This window comes from Astyanax mexicanus, chromosome 16 (genome assembly GCF_023375975.1).
Source record: "Astyanax mexicanus isolate ESR-SI-001 chromosome 16, AstMex3_surface, whole genome shotgun sequence".
Taxonomy (NCBI): Eukaryota; Metazoa; Chordata; class Actinopteri; order Characiformes; family Acestrorhamphidae; genus Astyanax; species Astyanax mexicanus.
Genome location: NC_064423.1, coordinates 23662392 through 23682236, shown reverse-complemented (window position 1 = coordinate 23682236; position 19845 = coordinate 23662392). Strand labels below are relative to the sequence as shown.

Below are 19845 nucleotides of genomic sequence, written 5' to 3'. Positions count from 1 at the left end.
AAGAACAAAGAAAAAGTACTGAATGAGATTGTCCTGTCAATTTAATGTTCAATTAATTAGTTTATTTAACAGAAGCACAGTAATGAATGATACTCATTTTAGGCTGTATTAATGTAGAAACTATGTGAACCTAAAGTCAAACTTTTGCTCAGCCCCCTCTTACACATTAAAATATTATACCCTTTTGGTCTACCTATGCCCTTTTAAAATCCACATATGTGGTTTCTTGAGGGAGTGTGGTTATAAAATAAGCAAGAGCTTAAAATAATAAAATGTTCTAGTCTAATATCCTCATAAAAAGTGCCCAAACACAAGCTATTAAATAAAATTAGAAAACCCAGGTCATTAAGCATAAACATTCATTCACAAATAAGTTTTATTCTTGTATTAGAACCGTATTCAACACATTTCATATGATAATAAAATGACTTTTCCCATTTTCTCTATGCCAGAAAAAAATACAAAACAAAACAAAAACAGAAAAGGCTATTTCCTTAAGACTGCAAAACAGTACCACCAGTACTGTACATTTAGTTTCATACACGTTGTGTGGCAATGCATTCATTTGGTCGGAGATGAATGCCAGTCAGTGTGTGACAGCAATACAGGTCCAACGTTAGTGGGTTCAGTCTCTCAAAATCATCACATTTTGAAGATCATCTTCTCTATTAAATAGACAGATCAAAGTGATAACTGCTCTGCCACTTTATGATGAGCATCCATTTTTTTCTCTCGAAACTCAACCCCTGAACGTTGAAGAAGAATGAAAGACAGACAGCCAAGCGCCATCACCTCCCAGCAACCCAGAGCTGATCAGTGAGCCACTGCAGTCTACAATACAGCAGCCAACCACTGATAATTGAGTATGTTTATAGTCGTGTCGTCGTAAATGTAGTCTTGTTTCTGTGTGAGTACATTTTTCTTGCATAGTACATGTCACTTTTTTTAAAGAACTTGGTAAATTATGTACCATGCAAGTTCCCGATTAATTTATATTAAACAGAGCTCGCTTAGCATGTACAGTTTGTGTGCATTCCAATGCAAAGGTCTAAGAAACATCAGCTGTAATGTGGCGTGTCCTGTTTTTTACATCCTGGCTTTTATGTAGTCAGGTTAAACACAACTTCAAAGCACAACCCCAAAATATACCATGTTGAAAATCCTTCCAGTGTCAATAATAAAAAACAAGAATATTTAATGACATACAACTCAAGCATCAGATACAGCCATGAATAAAACCATGATTTTAGGGTTAAAAGAAAAAAAAAAAACATCAAAGTCCACCTATAAAAAGCTCATTGTTGTGCCCAGGCATATTCTAGGCAACATATACCACAGCTCTCATGGCAAGAACCAGTACCTTCCTTAAGTTGAAGAAATGTTCTGCTTTTGAGGAAAAAGGTCATTATTATGGGGGCAGTTTGGACGTCCATTCAAATGAAGTATTTCAACATGTTTGAAATATTTATATGAAATCAGTTTGCGTCAGTTGTGTCAGTTTGCTTTATACCCTGAAAATGGGCAAAATAACCTGTGTCTGGCTAGCCAAAAATACTGTCTCTGCCACATCTGTGGTTGTGTATAACCTGCAGAGTTGCACACGATTACACGCGAGTAGGCAGCTTGGACTCTTGAGTTCATTCATATAACTTTTTGGACTAATAGTCCTAGTTCTAGTCCTAATTCTGTCCCACAAATGAAGCTTATGTGTAAATAGGTGTGATCTGCTGTAGCCCTCTTTGGTTTGCAACACTGAGACACCGAGAAACTAAAGCAAAGTGGGCTTATCTATCGTCAAAACTGAAACATGTATTATTTGACCACTGTTGTTTTTTTTAACGCATCACAATTACAGACTACAGTGTCACTGCCTGGTTCTTTAAACATAAGATTTCATGAAAACATCTTTAAATTATAGTGGAAATGTGCACTTTACAGTACAGACCCAGGTGCTCTATGCCATACCTGAAATGTTCCTGAATAACTCTGCTTTGAAAACTCATGTTGATGTCCTGCTGAAGCGAAGCAACATAAAACCTCGTCTGAACCTAAGCTCGTTCATATGGACAGATGTGCAAACAACGAAAACCTCCTCCCATAAGCCAGTACCTGCAGAAAGCACGGCAGCAAAGAGAGAGAAAGCAAAGGAGGGAGCAGGGGAGCGGTGCAGCGGCCGGAGCCAGGCTTAACGAGCAGGAGAAAAAGAACGCAGGAGAACAAAGGAGAGGGGAGGAAGAAGAAGAGAGAGGTTTATGGTGTGAGCAGCCGGACTGCAGGGCTGCGCTTCACTCCGAGCTGCGAGTGGGAGTGCTGGGCTGGTTCAGGCCCATGGTTCTGCACAACCAGCCGGCAAAGTCCACCTCCTCCACCTCCGCACGCTTGATAAATGTGTGGCCCTGAGAAAACAGGAAAGAGGAGGTGGGAATGAGAAACGCCTCATCTACACTTATAGACTGACAAATAATTATTAAAGAGTATAAAAGTAAAGTTAATGAAAGGGAGCCAACTAAAAGCAATGGTTTGGCCTGGAATAAGATTTAGACAGGTCGTCAGGTTATACCAGATATGGTTGTTCTGACATGCTGGTTAGGGGGTAATCAATTTAAGGCATAATTTCAAACGATCAAAGGTTAAAATTACACAGCTGGTGCATCTCTCAGTCTCTTCCAATGGCCAGAGTGGCCATCAGTGGCCATGGTAATTATGTATTATATAATAATTAATTATGCATAAACTTTAGGGGTTGTGATTTGGAGAGACTTTTTTAGCTAACATTTTAATATAACGAACTGTACAAAATCGTTTGTATGAACATGAAGACATTACCCACAGTGAACAGGGCAGTGGGTGGTAATGATTGTGGCATGCGGCTTCTGTCTAGAACTGTCCATGCGAAAAAACAAGCGCCTCCGGCAGAAATAACTGAATCTATATTGAATGTAGAAGGCCTCAAGCAAACATTTAATAAATCATACTTTATTCAAAATTGTACTGAACCTAAATATTTGTGTCCTCTTAAAAATAAAGCTGCTTCCAAGGATTCTTTGAGTGATGTCATAGAAGAGCCTCATTCGGTTTCATCTTTGTAACAGATATACATGTGAAGGTGTAACCAAACTTTATCAATTTAAAAATTATTCCTCCCACATTTCATTACAAATAATGTTCTTTCTTTATGAAGCCAAAAATGCGTCTTCTAAGGCATTACTCAAAAATATGCTAAATAGGGGTGGAAGAATACATGGATATTGTATTGTTTCGCAATATTTTGCTTTGCAACATTCTATCAATTTACAAAAACACAGTATTGATTTTTTTTTACTATAAGTTTACATGTAATGATGGGAGGCAGACTGAATATTTTTTTGTAGTGTTTAAACCCTGCCCTCTTGACAGCAGTGTTGTAATCTGTCAATAGATGCCACTGTTATAACTGCATAAAAGGTCAACTTTTCTCAGATTTTTAAAAATTATATTGGTGTGTTTGACAATGACAGTTATTTATGTGATTTAAAACAATCAAAATATGTCGCCTTGCTTACAGTATTGCAGTATATTGAGATATACTGAATTGTAATATGGTGACACGTAGTAATTATCGTGACCAGTGGCATCTGTGCAAACAGACAAGACACTCTGGTATTTTAATGTATCCATAACATTACATCTGCTGTTCACTCTGGTACAGACATCACAGATTATTGCACCCAGGGTTTGGAGAGTATATGGTTTGTGGCAAGTTACAGACGAAACGTCCACACTGTGGATGAAAACTGATGAACGCAATGCAGAAGCCAAATTTCACAAGCACAAGATGCATCTAAAAAAAATTAGTTGTATGCCATAAGCAAGTAACATTTGTTTTTGCATAGAGCTGTGGAAATTGTAGGGGATTTGCAAGTATTGATGTGGTAATGGTAGTTTTCTCTCCCTACCCCTCCTTCTCCTTTCTCTCTCTCTCACTGCTCCACACAGAGAGAATGAGTCACATATTTTTAGTTCTTTTTTATTTAATTTGCTTTCATTATCTCTCACTGATCTGTTTGCAGTGAAACCACTGAAAATAAACATCAGACTTCACTGCATTTACATATGTCAAGCCATGAAATTATGGTGGATCAGACATGAGCAGTTGTTGGACAGGTGAGGGGTTAGAATACAAACCCCCTCCCCCCCCCCCCCCCGTTACTAATGATGCCCCAACACCAGGAGGGTGAAGACTAACACATGCCTCCTCCGATACATGTGAAGTCAGCCACCGCCTCTTTTTAAACTGCTGCTGATGCAGCATTGCCGAGTAGCATCACAGCGTGCTTGGAGGAAAGCAAGGTGACCCGGTTCCGATACATCAGGTCACAGATGCCTTGTGCTGATCAACATCACCCCAGGGGTGATGTGGGGAGAGAGCACCATCTACCTACCCACAAAGAGCAAGGACATTTGTGCTCTCTCAAGGCACACACTGCAGACTAAATGTACTACCTCAGACAATCTTAGGTGAAACATTTAAAATTTCCCCTACTGTATTATTATTACAAATGAAAGCAAATCTAGGTTAGCTATATGACTTCTGGGCTTTTGTTTCATTGCACTGATCTTGTACAGAACCATATGATCCAAATTGTGACTTTTTTGTATTGCTACACCCCCAATCAAAACAGCAACTCGTCCAATCTGGTGCATCATTACACCCCAACTATTTGGTATGGAGTTTTTCCACTAAAGACTGTTTGCTCTAAACAGTGTCAAGTTATGTAATCCCAAAGAAACTTGTTTATGTGGCTTCTGACAATGTCTGACATCTAAAAATTACAGACACAATTGAGGTTTCAAATAAGACGTGCTTTGTGCATTTTTACAGAGAACAGTACATTAAATTAAGATTTAAAGGCCAAACCATCGCTTTAAAGTTCTCAAATCTTTAAATTACAGTTACTGCTGGGACCCAGAATTAGTTTTATGAAAAGGAATGGTTTGTGTTGAAAATGAATGAATGGATCACTAATAAGCCATCCTCATTTACAGTCACCAGAAAAAGAAACAAGACAACAAGTACCATCAACATCTTCAGGTCAGCTCTGTCAGCGGGGTTCTTGATGAGGCTGTGAAACAACAAACAAAGTCAAACTCAAAATCCCTTAGGTGGTGAGGAATATGACCTCAAACTTAAATCCTTTTTATCATTTTTAAAAATAGACGACACACAGAAGCTGCGCTGAGCTTTTTCATTCAAGTGTGAGACTTCACACCTATGTGTAACATTAAGACAATTCAGGAATGATATTAAAAATACTTGACTCTGCTGGCTAGCCATATTGCACAACATCCATGGAAAACTGCACGCAGGCATGCAAGGCAGAGGCTGTGACGTGAAACAGGACTCACCATATTGTCACAAAGTCCTGGAAATCTGAGGTGAACACACCATGTGGAAGCTTAGGTGGGGGCTGTGGAAAATGGAGGGGTGGAGGGAGAAAAAGGAAAAGAGGTGAGATCGAGGAGGACTGCAAAAAAAAAGCACAAAAAACACAAGGAACAAAGTTGTGTACTAAGCATTTTCTCTGACCTCATTGACAATGTAGTCCAGTAGCTCAAATATAGCCATGGCCGGCCTGCTGTCCATTCCCTGTCCTTTGGGGAAAAGCATTTCACATGAGTCAACTAAAATGGCTTATATTTCATGGCCATAGTCTCTATAATATTCTCCAAGGTAGAAAAATCTCTGCGGAGTGCCCTATAGATAGCAACACCGGTATTTTACCTTGAATGAAAAAAATCCTCATGATTAGGAACATGATTTATCATTACAGATGCAGGCAACACTAAGACCTTCATATGCTGCCTAAGACTAGGCCAGCTAATGCAAAATTACAATTAATGGGTCAGTAAACCGTTCCTAATATTACCTAAAGAGCTGCAACAACACCGACATGAACTTTGATGTGACTGTAATGCTGACTATGGAAAAAGCAAACATGTATTTTACATAAAAAGGTATTTATTACTAATAATATTTATATTAAACTTAGTCATACTGATGAGACGGCGTCACACAACAATATTCAGTGTTCGCAAAACGGCTTGAATTGCCTGTTTAACATCAACTCACAAAAAAAATGACATCACAATTGGTTAATAAATAAACAAAAATATCTAGTTGTTTTTTGAAAAATAGTCATGCCATCCTCCTCTTGCAAAAAAAGTCTCCACTGTTGCTGATTCTCACTTTTTACCCCATTTACTTTTGAATGACTTTTCAAGCTGTTCTTTACATTGGGACCAAATGTCATGACGAACAGAAATGCTCCAAAATTATTCAAAATATTTTTTTTTTTATACATTTTTTTTTTATTTTTTTCTTATAAAGCTTTCAATTTGGATTTTTTTTCCATGACAGCAACAATATGTAACCCTAATACCTGATAAACTATTATAAGCCAATTTATCAAAACTCTAAAATTTCAGATGCCTCCATCTCCAGTTCAACTTTTAAAAATGTTTAAAATGGGAGGGAAACTTAACTGCTGTTAGCAGGGAAAGGGGACGGTGCAATGAATGAGAAAGTAGTATCACTCCGGTAGTATGGACCTTTCCACAGTAATGCGAATAAAATGTATGCAAGCTTTTATGAAATGTCTACATCACTTACATTAATTTTAATGCTATACTATACATTACTTTGTAATGGTAATGAATATATATAAATCCATTACTACTGGCTACACAAAGTCAGCTTTCGATTTCGATGCTCCTCAGCACAGAATTTATTTTGAAGAATTTCAGAAGAGCTAAGATGTGGTCTCACCACTGATGGGTCGTCCTGGAGGTCTTGGCCTCGGGGATGTGCTGTGGCCCTCTGTCCCACCTGCCTCTAATACGGGACGGCCAAATATGGCCTCCAGCTCCTTGGCATCGGGCGGGGGGATTGGGTAGCGGCCGATAGCCAGTTCTACGAGTGACAGTCCCATGCTCCACACGTCCGACTGCACAGAGTAGTGAGTGCCCTGGAGTCTCTCCGGCTGTCGAGGTAAAAAAATATATAATAAAAACAGTAAAAAAAAATATATAAAATAATAACATGTCAAACATAGGAGAAGGAGTGGGCAGAGCTGGCAGCAGTTGCCTCTGAACCCCCACACTATAGTGCTGGGCATTGGCTTAAGGCCTGGCAGGGGTTGGGCCAGGAAAATGGGGAGAAATAAAGAGAAAGAAAGAAACAGAAAGAGAGAGAAAAAGAGAAAGAGAGAGAGAGAGAGAGAGAGAGAGAGAGAGAGAAAACTGACTCACCGACATGTACGAGCGTGTTCCCACGAAGGAGTTGGCCATGGAGTCGATGAGCTGGCCGCTCACACCAAAGTCACACAGCTTGATCTCACCACGCGAGTTCACCAGGATGTTGGAGGGCTTGACGTCTACAGAGGCCAAAACACGAGAGACACGGAGAGAGTGAGAGAGACAGAGAGAGAGAGAAAGAGGCCAGGTGAGATGGAGGGATGAAGAGGGATAAGAGGAGCAGGGAGGCTATGAGTGCCAGGGCCCAAATCCCACCACCTGGCCTTCAGCTTCACTCCAGTCCTCCTCCTCCTCTATGCCAAGTATTCAACCAGAAAAACATTTCACAAGCAGCCTTGCATTTACAAGCCATGCTCAGCTAGCAGAACACAAAACTGGCCCTGATGGCAGACATGTACGCCTACATTTTCACCTCCTCACAGAGTGTCATACAACTAGAAATGCACAGATACCAGTCGAGGTATTGGCCTTAGTCCTAGAAATGAAGTACTCTATATGATTTACTAATATGGCTTCTGCAGTTTCAGGCATCATGATACATTATCATCTCGTATCTTTCACCTTATATTTCCAATTTGTGGACTCAGGCAACAGTGGTTCCACAGAAAACATTAGCCTACATTATTAGAGTGTGATACATCTTGCATACAAGTTAACCTTATATACCCATTGACACAAAAAAAAAAACAAGATGGAGTTGGAATCAAATTAAACATTACATAAGTGAATGTTATGATAATATATGTGGGTGATTACAATATTAGAGCAAAAGTTTAAGTTTATAAGTTTATTTGGGAAAACTGTACAAGTGAAAGAAGGCTCTAGAACTCTGTTGGGCACCTATAGCCTGAATACAAGATGAGATACAGCAGGGCATTGAGGTATACAGGTTCTGTATAGCATCCTACGGCACATTTGCCCACTGATGTTGCAGCTTGTACTGTAGATCTTGCACGATAGTAGGTTGTTGAGGCTGACAACCCAGCTGGTGCCATAAAAGCTTATAAATCTACTGTGTGAGCGTGAGCATTATCCTGCTGAAAAATGCCAGCCCTGCCATGAGAAGCAACACTAGAGTCCCTGTTTACCTGTAATCTGCCTGTAATCTGTAATCTTAGACATAACTGCATGTCATGTTTTGCATTAATTAAGGGTGTATTATTATTATTATTATTATTATTATTATTATTATTATTTTGTCAATAAGCATCTTAAGGTATTCACCGTCTGTCATATGAAACCACTCCAAACAAGCATGGCAATTGGAATTACTTTAACAAATATTTTTATACTTTTATTAAGCACACATCTCCTAGCATACATGCCACTTAAAAATTCACATTACTTAAATTTTCCTTTTAAAACATTTTATATCATGTTTATATCATGAAATGTTCTTTAGACCTTGAAAAGGGTTCTTCACACTCAGACATTCCCTAGTTTTAAACACAGATTTGGTTCAAGCAGAGACCTCTCAGTACCCTTCAGCTAATTGCTGAACAAGCAGGTCTGCCCCTCCCCTTGAGACAGAAAAAGCAAGGGTCTCGAAGTAAACAATTATATAAATAAGAGTCTGTTATGTAACTGTGTACAGCCGCAAACATATGCTTACAGCCAGATGCACTATATGGACAAACGTATTTATTCACCTGCTGTTTCACGGTTTCTTCCAAATTCAAGGGTACTAAGGCAACATTTATTAGTGTTTAAAAAAAAACTTAAAATAGCAGCTCCAGAATAATGCTGCTGCACCACTGACTGTAATATGGTATCCCAAGATGTATTTGTTTAAAATCTTGAAATATTACCTTAAGCCTTAGTCCACATGTTTCTTTCACTTTTTTAATGGAGATTCTTTATCTCAACAATTCTCCAGAAATGCATATGAAAAGTGTTAAGGGTGGACATAAGTGCAAAACATACTTCCTAACTATATGGGAGTCCAGGAGCAGGAAATCTAAAGATTTCTTCATTTTCAACCACAAGAGCTTTTGTGAGATCACAATGTTGAATGATCACCACCCCACCACTTCTCATCCCAACAAGTAGAGGTGGAAGCGCAATCATTCCAGGGCACAGTTCCGCACCTCAATGCTAGCTCAGGTCTGGCATTAAGTATAGGGGCAATCGGTTAATGTTTTTGGTTCACTGTACTGGCAATATTTGTATACAGTGATAGGACAAGCTGATTGTGTGCATTTGCACACCTGTATCAGCATTGGGAACAACTTGAACTATTGCTGAATTCATTCAATAAACAAGATATACTTTCCATAAACATCTAAACATGTTGTGTTTGCTGGGTTAATGGCTCAATATGCTGCTTTGGTTATACAGGAATCTCATGAAACACAAAGAAGTGGGCGGGTTATGACTCAGTCAACAGGTGGATATAGTACGTGGGATTCAGACATGGAAAAACACTGAAAACTGCAGAGATCTCCACCTGGGTGCACTGAAATCAGAAGATTTAAAGTTTACAGAAACAAATTAATCTCATAACATATCCTAGAGAAGCCTATGATGATGACTGTATTGGAAAACATAACTTATAGAGAACTAAAGTGAGAAGGGAGATGTGCTATTAACCTCACAAACAACAACAAAAAAAGAAGAATTGGACAAGCTTGTTCAGAACAAATGGGCCAATATTCCAGTTAAGCAATATTATGATGTCTAAACAATATTAGGTGACTGTAGTGTGTGGAGAAATTTTATGCCACAACACAGGGACAGAACCTAGCATCATGTCCCATATATAAAATTCTATGTCCCACAGAATATATAGAACCCTGCACTGACCTGTGGGATACGCTTATAGGAGGCCTCCTGCATTAAATGTGGATGTGACTTCTGCTTTAGTCTTATAGACTAGCTAGACACTGCTGTTTATGATTATTACCACCCAATGCTATGTTCACTGTGGGTAGTATTGCTTTCTATGACATAATCCTGGTATGCATGCGATACTGTGGATTGAGGAATGACAAATGTCTGTACATCTTCGGAAATGGAATACAGTCATGAAGTTAATAGATTATTTTCAAACAGACTGCAAATCACAAAGTTGCATAATGATTAAGACTTAAATCAAATAAAAAAATCACTGATTATTTGACTTACAATAAATCAGAATAACTTGACAGGTGACTTTTTGTGCTTATTTTAAATTCAAATTGCTTATAACAAGGTGTAAATTCGAAGTAAAATAAACAAAATAATCTTACAATGCTTAGTAAGACAAGAAAATCTTACCAGAGGAAAAAAGTGCAGTGAAATTAGATCATTTTACTTCCTAAGATTTAGTAACATTAACAATGGCTGTTCAGGTGAGATCAAAGTGGGTTGAAGATTTATGCACACATATTAATCTAAATATAACCTAATTTTAAAGGATCTTGGGTTATATGAAATTATAGCAATTAATTTAAATGAAGATCACTTTTAATCAAATTATATATTTTTAAACCCAACCCTAGTAAAAAGAAGATGTTCAAAGAACCCAGGCTTGGTTTATTTTAAGCCCACCAACGCTTTAATGCATCCGGTCAGTGTATGGATCTGTCCAATACCACCAAGAGCAGACCTGATTTTATTTAAAGTAGAACTGATTAGCCAAACCAGATACTGAATGATAACCAACAATCAATACTGGGCTTCCTCAAAGAGAGATTTAGAAATGGCTGATCTAGCACACTGATCTATAAAATCAGATATATTCAGAATTATTTTAGCTTATTTCAATATTAGGGTGTTTTTTTTTTATATATAAATCACTTCCTAGATAAATACCTTTTAAAATAAAATTTTTACATTTGCCTAAAACATTTGCACAGCACTGCAGGATGTGGATTTTTTTCCAAAACAGGCCAGTGAAAGGTCAGGCCATCGCCCTTCTAAGTCAGACCCTTTCCATCAGAAGCCCCTCTGTACCACAGCTGCCCACTGGGCAAGCTTGTAGGGACTGAGGGAGTGAGGCAGAGGGAATGAAAGGTGAAGCAAAAGAGGGAGAAGAAAAAGAACAGAGGGGGTTGCAGGGTGCGGCTGCCATGTAATCACATCTGAGAGGCCGTAATTACCGGTCAGGCTCCCAGACAGCTCACTGCTCACTTGCTAACGTTCTCTGCCACAACAGCACAACTACAGCCCTGAGTCTCCTTCATGAGCTCCTTCAGCCCCAACCCATCTCTTTCAGGGCCTCAAACAGCCCGACTGACCTCCAGGCGCCATTTTGGGAAAGCTCTTATTCTCAGTTTTAGAGTACAAAAAATTATGCAGCAGTTTAATCCCACTTGTTTCCGGCATACTACTATTACTGAATAGTCACAGTCTACTTTTGCATCTTCTAGTGCTAAATATCAAAATAATGCAGGACACAAACTGTCCTTTCAATAGAACAGTTCAAAATATGTTCGTCAAGTTCATTTAAGTGTAGTTTAACCCCTAAATCCTTAAGGCCTACAAGCAGGTCCTCACTTACTTAAATCACTTACTCCTTTAACTCACCTCATAGAAACACCATTGCTTAAACTACGTACCTATTTAAAAGACATTCAGCAAAAATCTTAAAAGATTACAAATGGTGAAGATGTTATAATATAATGAAAACCTAAACCATGTATAAGGTTAAAGTATTATTTTTTACTCTAACACCAAAACTCAACCTGCTGGATACTAAATTATACAGTAAATATCTAATAGTGTTCTTAAACTTGCTTTATTTATTTATTTATTTTAAAAAATCATAAGAAATATACAGAATAGACTATTTCTAAGATGACCTTTACACTGACCAAATGTTAACAACATTTTTTCTCCATTTATAAGAAAAGCACACCTACTGTTAGGCTACAGCTTCTCTAATAAATATTTTGATACTATGAAAATTCTATGAAGTCTTCACAGGATTTCATTAGCTGTATTAATATGCTGATTTCCTGCCATAGCAGCAAAGCATTGACTTGCACATGTACACACATGCAGATTCAGTAACATTAGGCTGGAATGTTGATCTGAATACCTCTGTGCATGATTTGGTGCTTCTCCCGTAGATAGGCAAGTCCTCGGAGTACCTGTGGTAAAAGAATGATTAAATTAAACAACAAAAACACCAAATGCTAATACAGTCTTTCTTTCTTCACTATTAGAAACACATGAATTGCACAATTACTAGGGTATTTATTATCTAGTAAGTGAATAGTTTGATAAATAAGGGTGTAAATTGTACACACTTTTTAACATTAAATCATACTTATATTACATTTAGCGCTTTAGCACAAATTTAAGCTACTGATTTTTAACTTAAAGATCTGTCAGTAGGTCGTGAGGCCAATTATTCCTATATAGAACTGCATTGTGGAGCTCCATGTGGAAACAACCGAAAATGCAACCACTCCATAATGTGATTCTGTTAGCTTTCTGACTTCTGCTGCTTTACTCTTTTGATCTCTGTTAAACGTGTTATGCACTAGGGGTGGGAATCGATTACTATCTCACGATTCGATTCGATTCCGATTTTGGGGGCCACGATTCGATTCAAAATCGATTTTTGATTCAAAACGATTTGAATTATAAAAATTTCTGCTTCTGGCTTATGAATCTTATTGAAAAAAAACCCCTCCATAATATACACTGGTCCTGGAGCAAGTAATGTGTTACAAAAACAATAAAATGTGCAGGAATGTGGGTCCTCAGTGACAGAGGAATCACTGGGATATCACAATGACGTTAATGAACAATAAATAAATAATAAATAACACTGCTTTATTACCAGGCTACTAGCGGTGGTGTGTAGGTGACGCTGCTGGGCTGATGTGATGATAGCAGTGGAGCGCTAAAGTTCAGGAGCAGCTGCTGATTAACTAGTTAATTTAAGGTCGTTGTATTTCTTCAGAAAGGGGGCAGGAGGTGGAGAAATTAATTCATATTGTCCATTCCTTAATTCCTCTGTGATGAGGAGCTGAAATTAGCTCTGATTAGCTTATTGTTATTTTTCCGTTCCGCCTTAAATGCTGCAGCCCGCAGCCACCTGTAGCGTTATTTAAGGTGGAACTGGAAAGTTAGCTTGTTAGCTAGCTAACAGTTACTGAAACTAACTACTAGCGATCTTTTTTATGCTTGTTATGAAGCATTCTGCCATAAAACATTAAAACTACACGTTAATCTAAGGTAATATAGTGCTTGTTCTGCCATCTTACCGGTGATTCTCAAACACCTACTACGCTCTGTGTGGGTCTGGAAGACCTCGGTTTGAAGGGACAAGCGGGTTGCCAGGTCCAACAAAAATACCCAGCCCAAAATCAGTCCAAAACCCGCCCCTCAGAATCGATTTTGGGACATTTTAAATCGATTCTGAATCGTAGTAAATGAGAATCAAGATTCTTATGTGAATCGATTTTTTGGCACACCTCTATTATGCACTGATTGCTGTTTTGTGCAAGATAACCCATTATTTTACTCTGCTGTGTTCTGGTTCTTACTGTACTTGTTGCATGACTCGCAAGAGTGATATATGGTTAGTGGGGTTAAAAAGAATCTACACTGCTTTCTCCACAAGGCATATTAGGTTTACACATTCTACAAATGTGAGTTTGAGTTAGAAAAAATCTATGGCACACAGCTTATCCAAATGTCTCTGATTATTTCACTACAGAAATTCGGTGTACAAAAACACTCCTGGGAAAAAAATAAAGTGGAATAAACAGGTGTGGCAAGAAATATTTTGTAAAGTGTGTAAATAAATTTTAGTTTGGTATGTGTATGAATTAGGAGATCCAGCAGAGGAATATTAATTGCAAGGTGCTGCCTACTTACCACAGTGTATAACCTGTTTGCATAATTACAATGTAATTATCTCAATGAATAGTGTACCAGCATTCTAAAGCATTACACTTTATGTTCTTAAATAGTACAATAAAATTACTTTTGTTCACACAGGCTATCTGCAGGTTCATCTGCAATGAAATATAAGAATTTAAGAGACACAATTAAGCTCACTTTCACAAGAGTTCACAATGTGCAACTGTATTGCATTGTGTTTTATTTAAGCACAAAAAAATGGGCCTGTTCTTGCTCTAAACATAAGAGTCCAATGCAAAACGTTCATTATCCAATTGTTTTTACTTTTTTTTTCACTATATTTACACTACCCCAATGTGCAATTTACATTAAACATGACAATTCCACAGTAACTCCACACACAAAATAATGCTGTGTTTATTTGATAGCTAATCTGACTATAAAACTGACACTCCACACCTACACAGAAAGCAAACATAGGGTAAGCATTTACACATAGCAGTTACCTCAGTTGCAAAACGCTTTTAATAGACCTAAACAGTATGTGTGTTTACTGACTGCACTCACAAACCATTTAATGAACGGATTAACACTTACCGCAATACTAACTTTTCCCAGGATTTCTTCTGGAATTCTTCTAGCTTCTTTTAACACCTGATCCAAGGAGCCTCCATCCTGACAAAAAAATATCTTAATACAGGCCCTTACACAACTATCAGCTCCCTAATTTTACAAACAACAATAGTTCTGCTTTTAGCAAAGTCACTTCACTTGTTTTACAGTAAAGACAACAGTAAATACTAAGCTGTCTATTTTCAGTGTCTCTACCTGACTCCTGATTATTTTCAGGAGCCAAAGAACTATGAGAATGTTCAATTGCGTTGTATTGTTACACTTATCTCTCAAGTGTTAGCTCTCACTTACCATGTGCTCCATGCAGATACTGATCTCTCCATCACTGTAAAAAGCCCCATAGAAGCCCACAATGTAGGGCGAGTTGCACTCGTGCAGCACCTGCAGTTCCCTTATAATCTGGTTCCTGATGGCCGGTTTGATTTCCAAATGGATGAGCTGCAGTAAAAGAGAAAGGTCATGAGAAAGGTGGTCTTGTAACTAAGTGTATTCATCAGCCTCACATGTAAATAAGGCAGTAATGATTTCAAGCTTGCACTGAAAAATAAACAAAACTGCATGTTTGAACAAGTGTACCAAAATATAATACTGTTTGATCTTGCAGAAATCCCTTACTGTCCTTTACAGACACTAATGTAAATGAACAAAATCAGGCATGTGGATGTATTAAAACGGTGTAGAAGAACAGAGCGGGGCTTCTTAAGGTGTTTCATAAAGACCATGTATTTAAAAAAACAAACAAAAAAAAAGATTGGTGATCTGGAGGCTTTATTTATTTAGAAGGATAAATAAACCTGCCAAATTTAGATGAAAACTTTCTTATTGAGATCTTAACTCATGAGAACTTTGTCAATTTATATACAACATGGCAAGACAACTGAATCTAATGCCGATCGAGGTTTATTACAACATTCACGTTATCAATTTGTATAATATATGAATATAACTTCAATCATTTTTGATGATCTCAATATTGCATGTTTCTGTCTAATTTTAACCATTTTTCATCTCCGTTTGAAATGACCTAACTCAGTCTTTAGGACTCCCTTGATTACAAACAATGCCACCAACACTAGGAGGGTAAAGACTAATACATGCCTCCTACAACCAAAAAAAAGTCAGCCATCACCTCGTTTCAAACTGCAGCTGATATAAAATCAGCAGGTAGTCAGCATGCTTAAAAGAAAGAGCAGCACCCCAGCTCTGATACATCAGCTAACAGACCTCTGTGCTGACCAACATCACATTAGGAGTGATGGGTAAAGGGCGGGGAAAGGGCATGGCCAGTTAGGCTCTCCTAAGCAGCTGAATGAAAGATTTAATGATTCCACCAGCGACGATAAGATTAATAGTGGTAGTTAATGTTTTAGTCTGCTGGAAAAGTGCACTGCTTATTAAGGGCTCTTTTTTTTTTTTTTACACCTGAAAGTTCACACCAGGTTCAGGTCTTTGTTACAATGCATATGTTTAGTCTGGTAAGATTTGGTTTCACACTGTACTCTGTGAGTGGATCAAGAACTATACTAGGTTCTGTTGTCATCACAAACGTGGGCTGCATATCTCTATACTTTATTGGTCTGTAGAATATTATGAGTTTGCCAAGCTGCTTTGTAAGGTTTTGTGCTCTCTGTCAGAATCAGACTACCCTTTAAATACATGCGAGAGAATTAGTGTAAAGATTATCATCAGATACCTTTTTTCTGTTTGTAAGAGTTAATCTAATTCCCAGTCTAAGCGTTTGTGTCCATACTACTGTGTGACGTGCCTGCATGCCAAGGGAGTCAGATTTTGGAAAAACATCAATATTTTTTTTCTCTGGTTTGTTTAAAAACTTCTTGTAATTTGTCCAAACCATATAGAAAAGTGCTTTTACACTGCAGATGAACAGGACCATGGTTCAGTAGAGCGCGCTGTGATGCTACTCAGCAATGCTGCATCAGCAGCTGTGTGAAAAGAGGCTGTGGCTGACTTCACATGTATGGGAGGAGGCATGTGCTAGTCTTCACCCTCCTGGTGTTGGGGCATCACTATTGATGGGGGGAGTCCTAATGAGTGGGTTGGGCAATTGTCTGTGTAAATTGGGGAGAAAATTGGATACATTTGAAGTCAACCACTGCCTCTTTTTTTGAACTGCTGCTGATGTAGCAGTGCCCAATAAGTAGGATCACAGCACGTTTGGATGAAAGCGCAGCGACTCAGTTCTGATACATCAGCTTACAGACGCCTTGTGCTGCAGACAATACCCTTTGGAGTGATGTGGGGAGAGAGCGAGGCTAATTGTGCTCTCTCAGGGCTCCAGCAGCTGATGGGAAGCTACATGAACAGGATTTGAACCAGCAATTTCCTGATCATAGTGGCAACGTTTAGCCTGCTGGACCACTTAAAGCCCTCAAAAATAACAAATAAAATAAAGAAAATAAATAAAACATTGTCATGTTTTATTAGGGCCATATCCCCCACCATGTTCCTCACCTTCCTGGCCATGACGAGTCTTGATGGTTTGTGGCGGACTTTGTGGACCACTCCTCCGTTGCCTGCCCCCAGCTCACAGATGGGGTCAAAGTCGTCATCTTTGAGCTCACCCACCTGGGCTTTCTGAGTAAGAAAAGCCTCGAGACGCTTCCTCTGCTGCTCATCCAGGTCCAGCTCCCCCAGCTTCTTCTGCAAGGCCTCCAGGTTTGCTCTGATGACCAACACAAACCACAGGGTTACAAAACGGCTTTTAACTCAGTGTAAAAAGACAACTCCCAGCATGAGTAGCTCAGGAATACTCACTCTGAGGCAGCATCGATGTTGGTGGTGGGCTGTCCCTCTCCAGTGGGTGTTATGTTGAGTTGGGGGGGTCTTTTTTTCGGGGCCATGACTGGAGTAGGTTAGTAGAGGGGGGCAGCTGATTATTTTTAGACGGGAATGAAACAACTGTTGAGCATTAACTCGGTCTGGACAGGGTTAAAACTACCTACTGCCTAGTTACACAGTTAGCTAGATAATGTTAACTAAATGTCATGAACCGTTAGTTAGTAAAAGGTGGCAGGTTTAACTGGCTTAGCTAGTCTGAACAGGCTGTCATGTCTGTTGGACGGTTAACCTAATGTCACACAGACTGGCGGGTAACAGTAATGTTAACCTGGCTAACGACAAGAAGAAGGCATAAAAAAACTCCCCACGTACACGAGAGGATACCTGGTGGACTAAACCCTCGCAGAAACGCTATAAACGTTTATTAAACGTGCGGACGTTTCTGGTGAAGGCATTCCTTTAAAGGTGTTAGCTAGCTTTAGCAGGGAGAGAGCCGTTGCACCACTAGCCAGCGGCAGCCCGGGTAACGCTCCTGTCCTCCAGCCGCAGGTTCTGCAGCACAACCCCGCTCCTTCTCTAGACGCGTAACCGTCCTCAAACCTGCGCTGAAAAATCCGGAAAAAATGTAAAAATATGAAGGAAAAAAATCCAGTACAGGAAGCAGCTCTGCAACCACAGAGGAAGCTTTATGTAGCTTCGCGAGATTTCACGCCAGTCACCGCGAGAACACCGTGGGCTGAGGAGGCAGTTTATTATATCACAAAAATCCAGTCCGAACAGCCAAAACTATCACTAATACTACTAAACAATTAAAACAGCAAAATATACTTTAATTAAGGGCTGGCAATCTAATAATACTAATTAATAATGACAATAATACTAATACTAATTAATACTAATACTATTGTAAAATAAAACATGAAAATGTACTTTAAATTAAGGGTTAAGTGATATGTCCCTAAAATAATATCACAATATTTCAGGGTATTTCTTTGATAACAATGTTCTTGGCAATGAAACAAAACAATAAATAAAAAAATAAAAGAAATTTTGGGAATACACTACTGCAAAGGAGAAATATAACATTTTATTTGGCAACATTATTGCATGATACTAATAATGAACTCCATTAATACAAAATTGAAGTATATAAACATGTAAATGGTACTAGACAGGTTCACTTGTAAGCTTTCTTATTGTGGATTTAGAGCCCCAAACATTCAAAACCTTTAAATGAACGTTAATTTAATGTCAGAATTTCAACATTTCAACAACTGATGCCTATTAATAAATGGTTGTTTATTTTAGATAAATGTTTATTCAATGTTCAATGTTAAAATCATATTTTAATTGTGTGAAGCACATTAGCCAACAGAGCAGGCGTGTTTGTGGTCAAAGGTATAATGAAAAAGGCCAGTGGGGCTCCGTATTTACTACATCTATAAAAGATTATACTGATCTAAGAGTACTGATCTAAGATCACATCATATGTTCACTGTAATTCATCAATCTCTTACTTAATTGACTTAATTGTTTGATTCATAACTATTCGATTGATGGTTTTAATTAATTGAAGTACTAATATATAATTTTTACATGATCAGTTTCCAACCTATCTTTATCTCTTACAATGAACCTGTCTGGCTTTGTTACTGTGCCTTTAAGACTGATATCTGTAAATGCCCCCCTCCCTCTTTTAATGTATGCATTCAGCTACTTTAAATTGCACCCTTTCCTGACAGTGATGAGCAAATACACACACACACAGCTTCTCTAGTCCCTGTAGAGCAGTATAGACAATAGAACAAGCACAAAGCACAAAAATACCTATTTCATGACATGGCGCCTGTGGTACAAGTCCCCCAGCACTGAGCTGTGAAGCAGTGGAACGGTGTTCTCTGGAAGGATGGTGCTTCATCCAATACTTTTGTGATATAATGGGAGTAGCGGATGAGATGGACATCAAATGTCCTGACCTCACTAACCCTCTTGCTGCTGTATGCAATCAAATCCTCACAGCAGTGTTCTAAAACCTAGTAGAAAGTCAAATACTTTTGCTGAACCTAGACCTGACCAACTGCAGCGACCTTGCATAATTTGCTTAGGTAAATCCAGAAGGCAACTGTTTTTTGCCCAGGCAGTGTATTAAGAGATACTGTAAATTAAGGCCTGGCCCCATTCCTGGACCCAACCCCGGACCCAACCCCATTCCTGGACCAACTGCATTCCCCTCCAGTTCCAACACACTCATCTTTAATATTATGACACAACTAAGTGTCTTGAGAAACTGGATCAGGTGTGTTAAATCTGAGGTGAAACTAA

The 19845-nt window shown here is 38.6% G+C and overlaps 1 protein-coding gene across 2 annotated transcripts; it reads right to left on the bottom strand.

Moving 5' to 3' along the window:
- Nucleotides 1-358: 358 nt before the first annotated feature.
- On the bottom strand, nucleotides 359-18241 carry map2k2a (mitogen-activated protein kinase kinase 2a). Of its 2 annotated transcripts, XM_049465413.1 has the most exons (12): nucleotides 17896-18241; nucleotides 17500-17587; nucleotides 17197-17407; nucleotides 15016-15162; nucleotides 14689-14766; nucleotides 12314-12365; nucleotides 7288-7412; nucleotides 6806-7019; nucleotides 5567-5631; nucleotides 5386-5447; nucleotides 5057-5102; nucleotides 359-2396 (listed from the first exon to the last, which is right to left on the bottom strand). In XM_049465413.1, exons 2-12 carry the CDS (start codon nucleotides 17583-17585, stop codon nucleotides 2286-2288), a joined length of 1197 nt encoding a protein of 398 aa, XP_049321370.1. In that variant the 5' UTR covers nucleotides 17586-17587; nucleotides 17896-18241; the 3' UTR covers nucleotides 359-2285. The 2 variants fall into 2 exon arrangements, with proteins under 2 accessions (XP_049321370.1, XP_049321369.1); XM_049465412.1 differs by having other exon boundaries at nucleotides 17500-18241.
- Between the last annotated feature and the right edge of the window lie 1604 nt (nucleotides 18242-19845).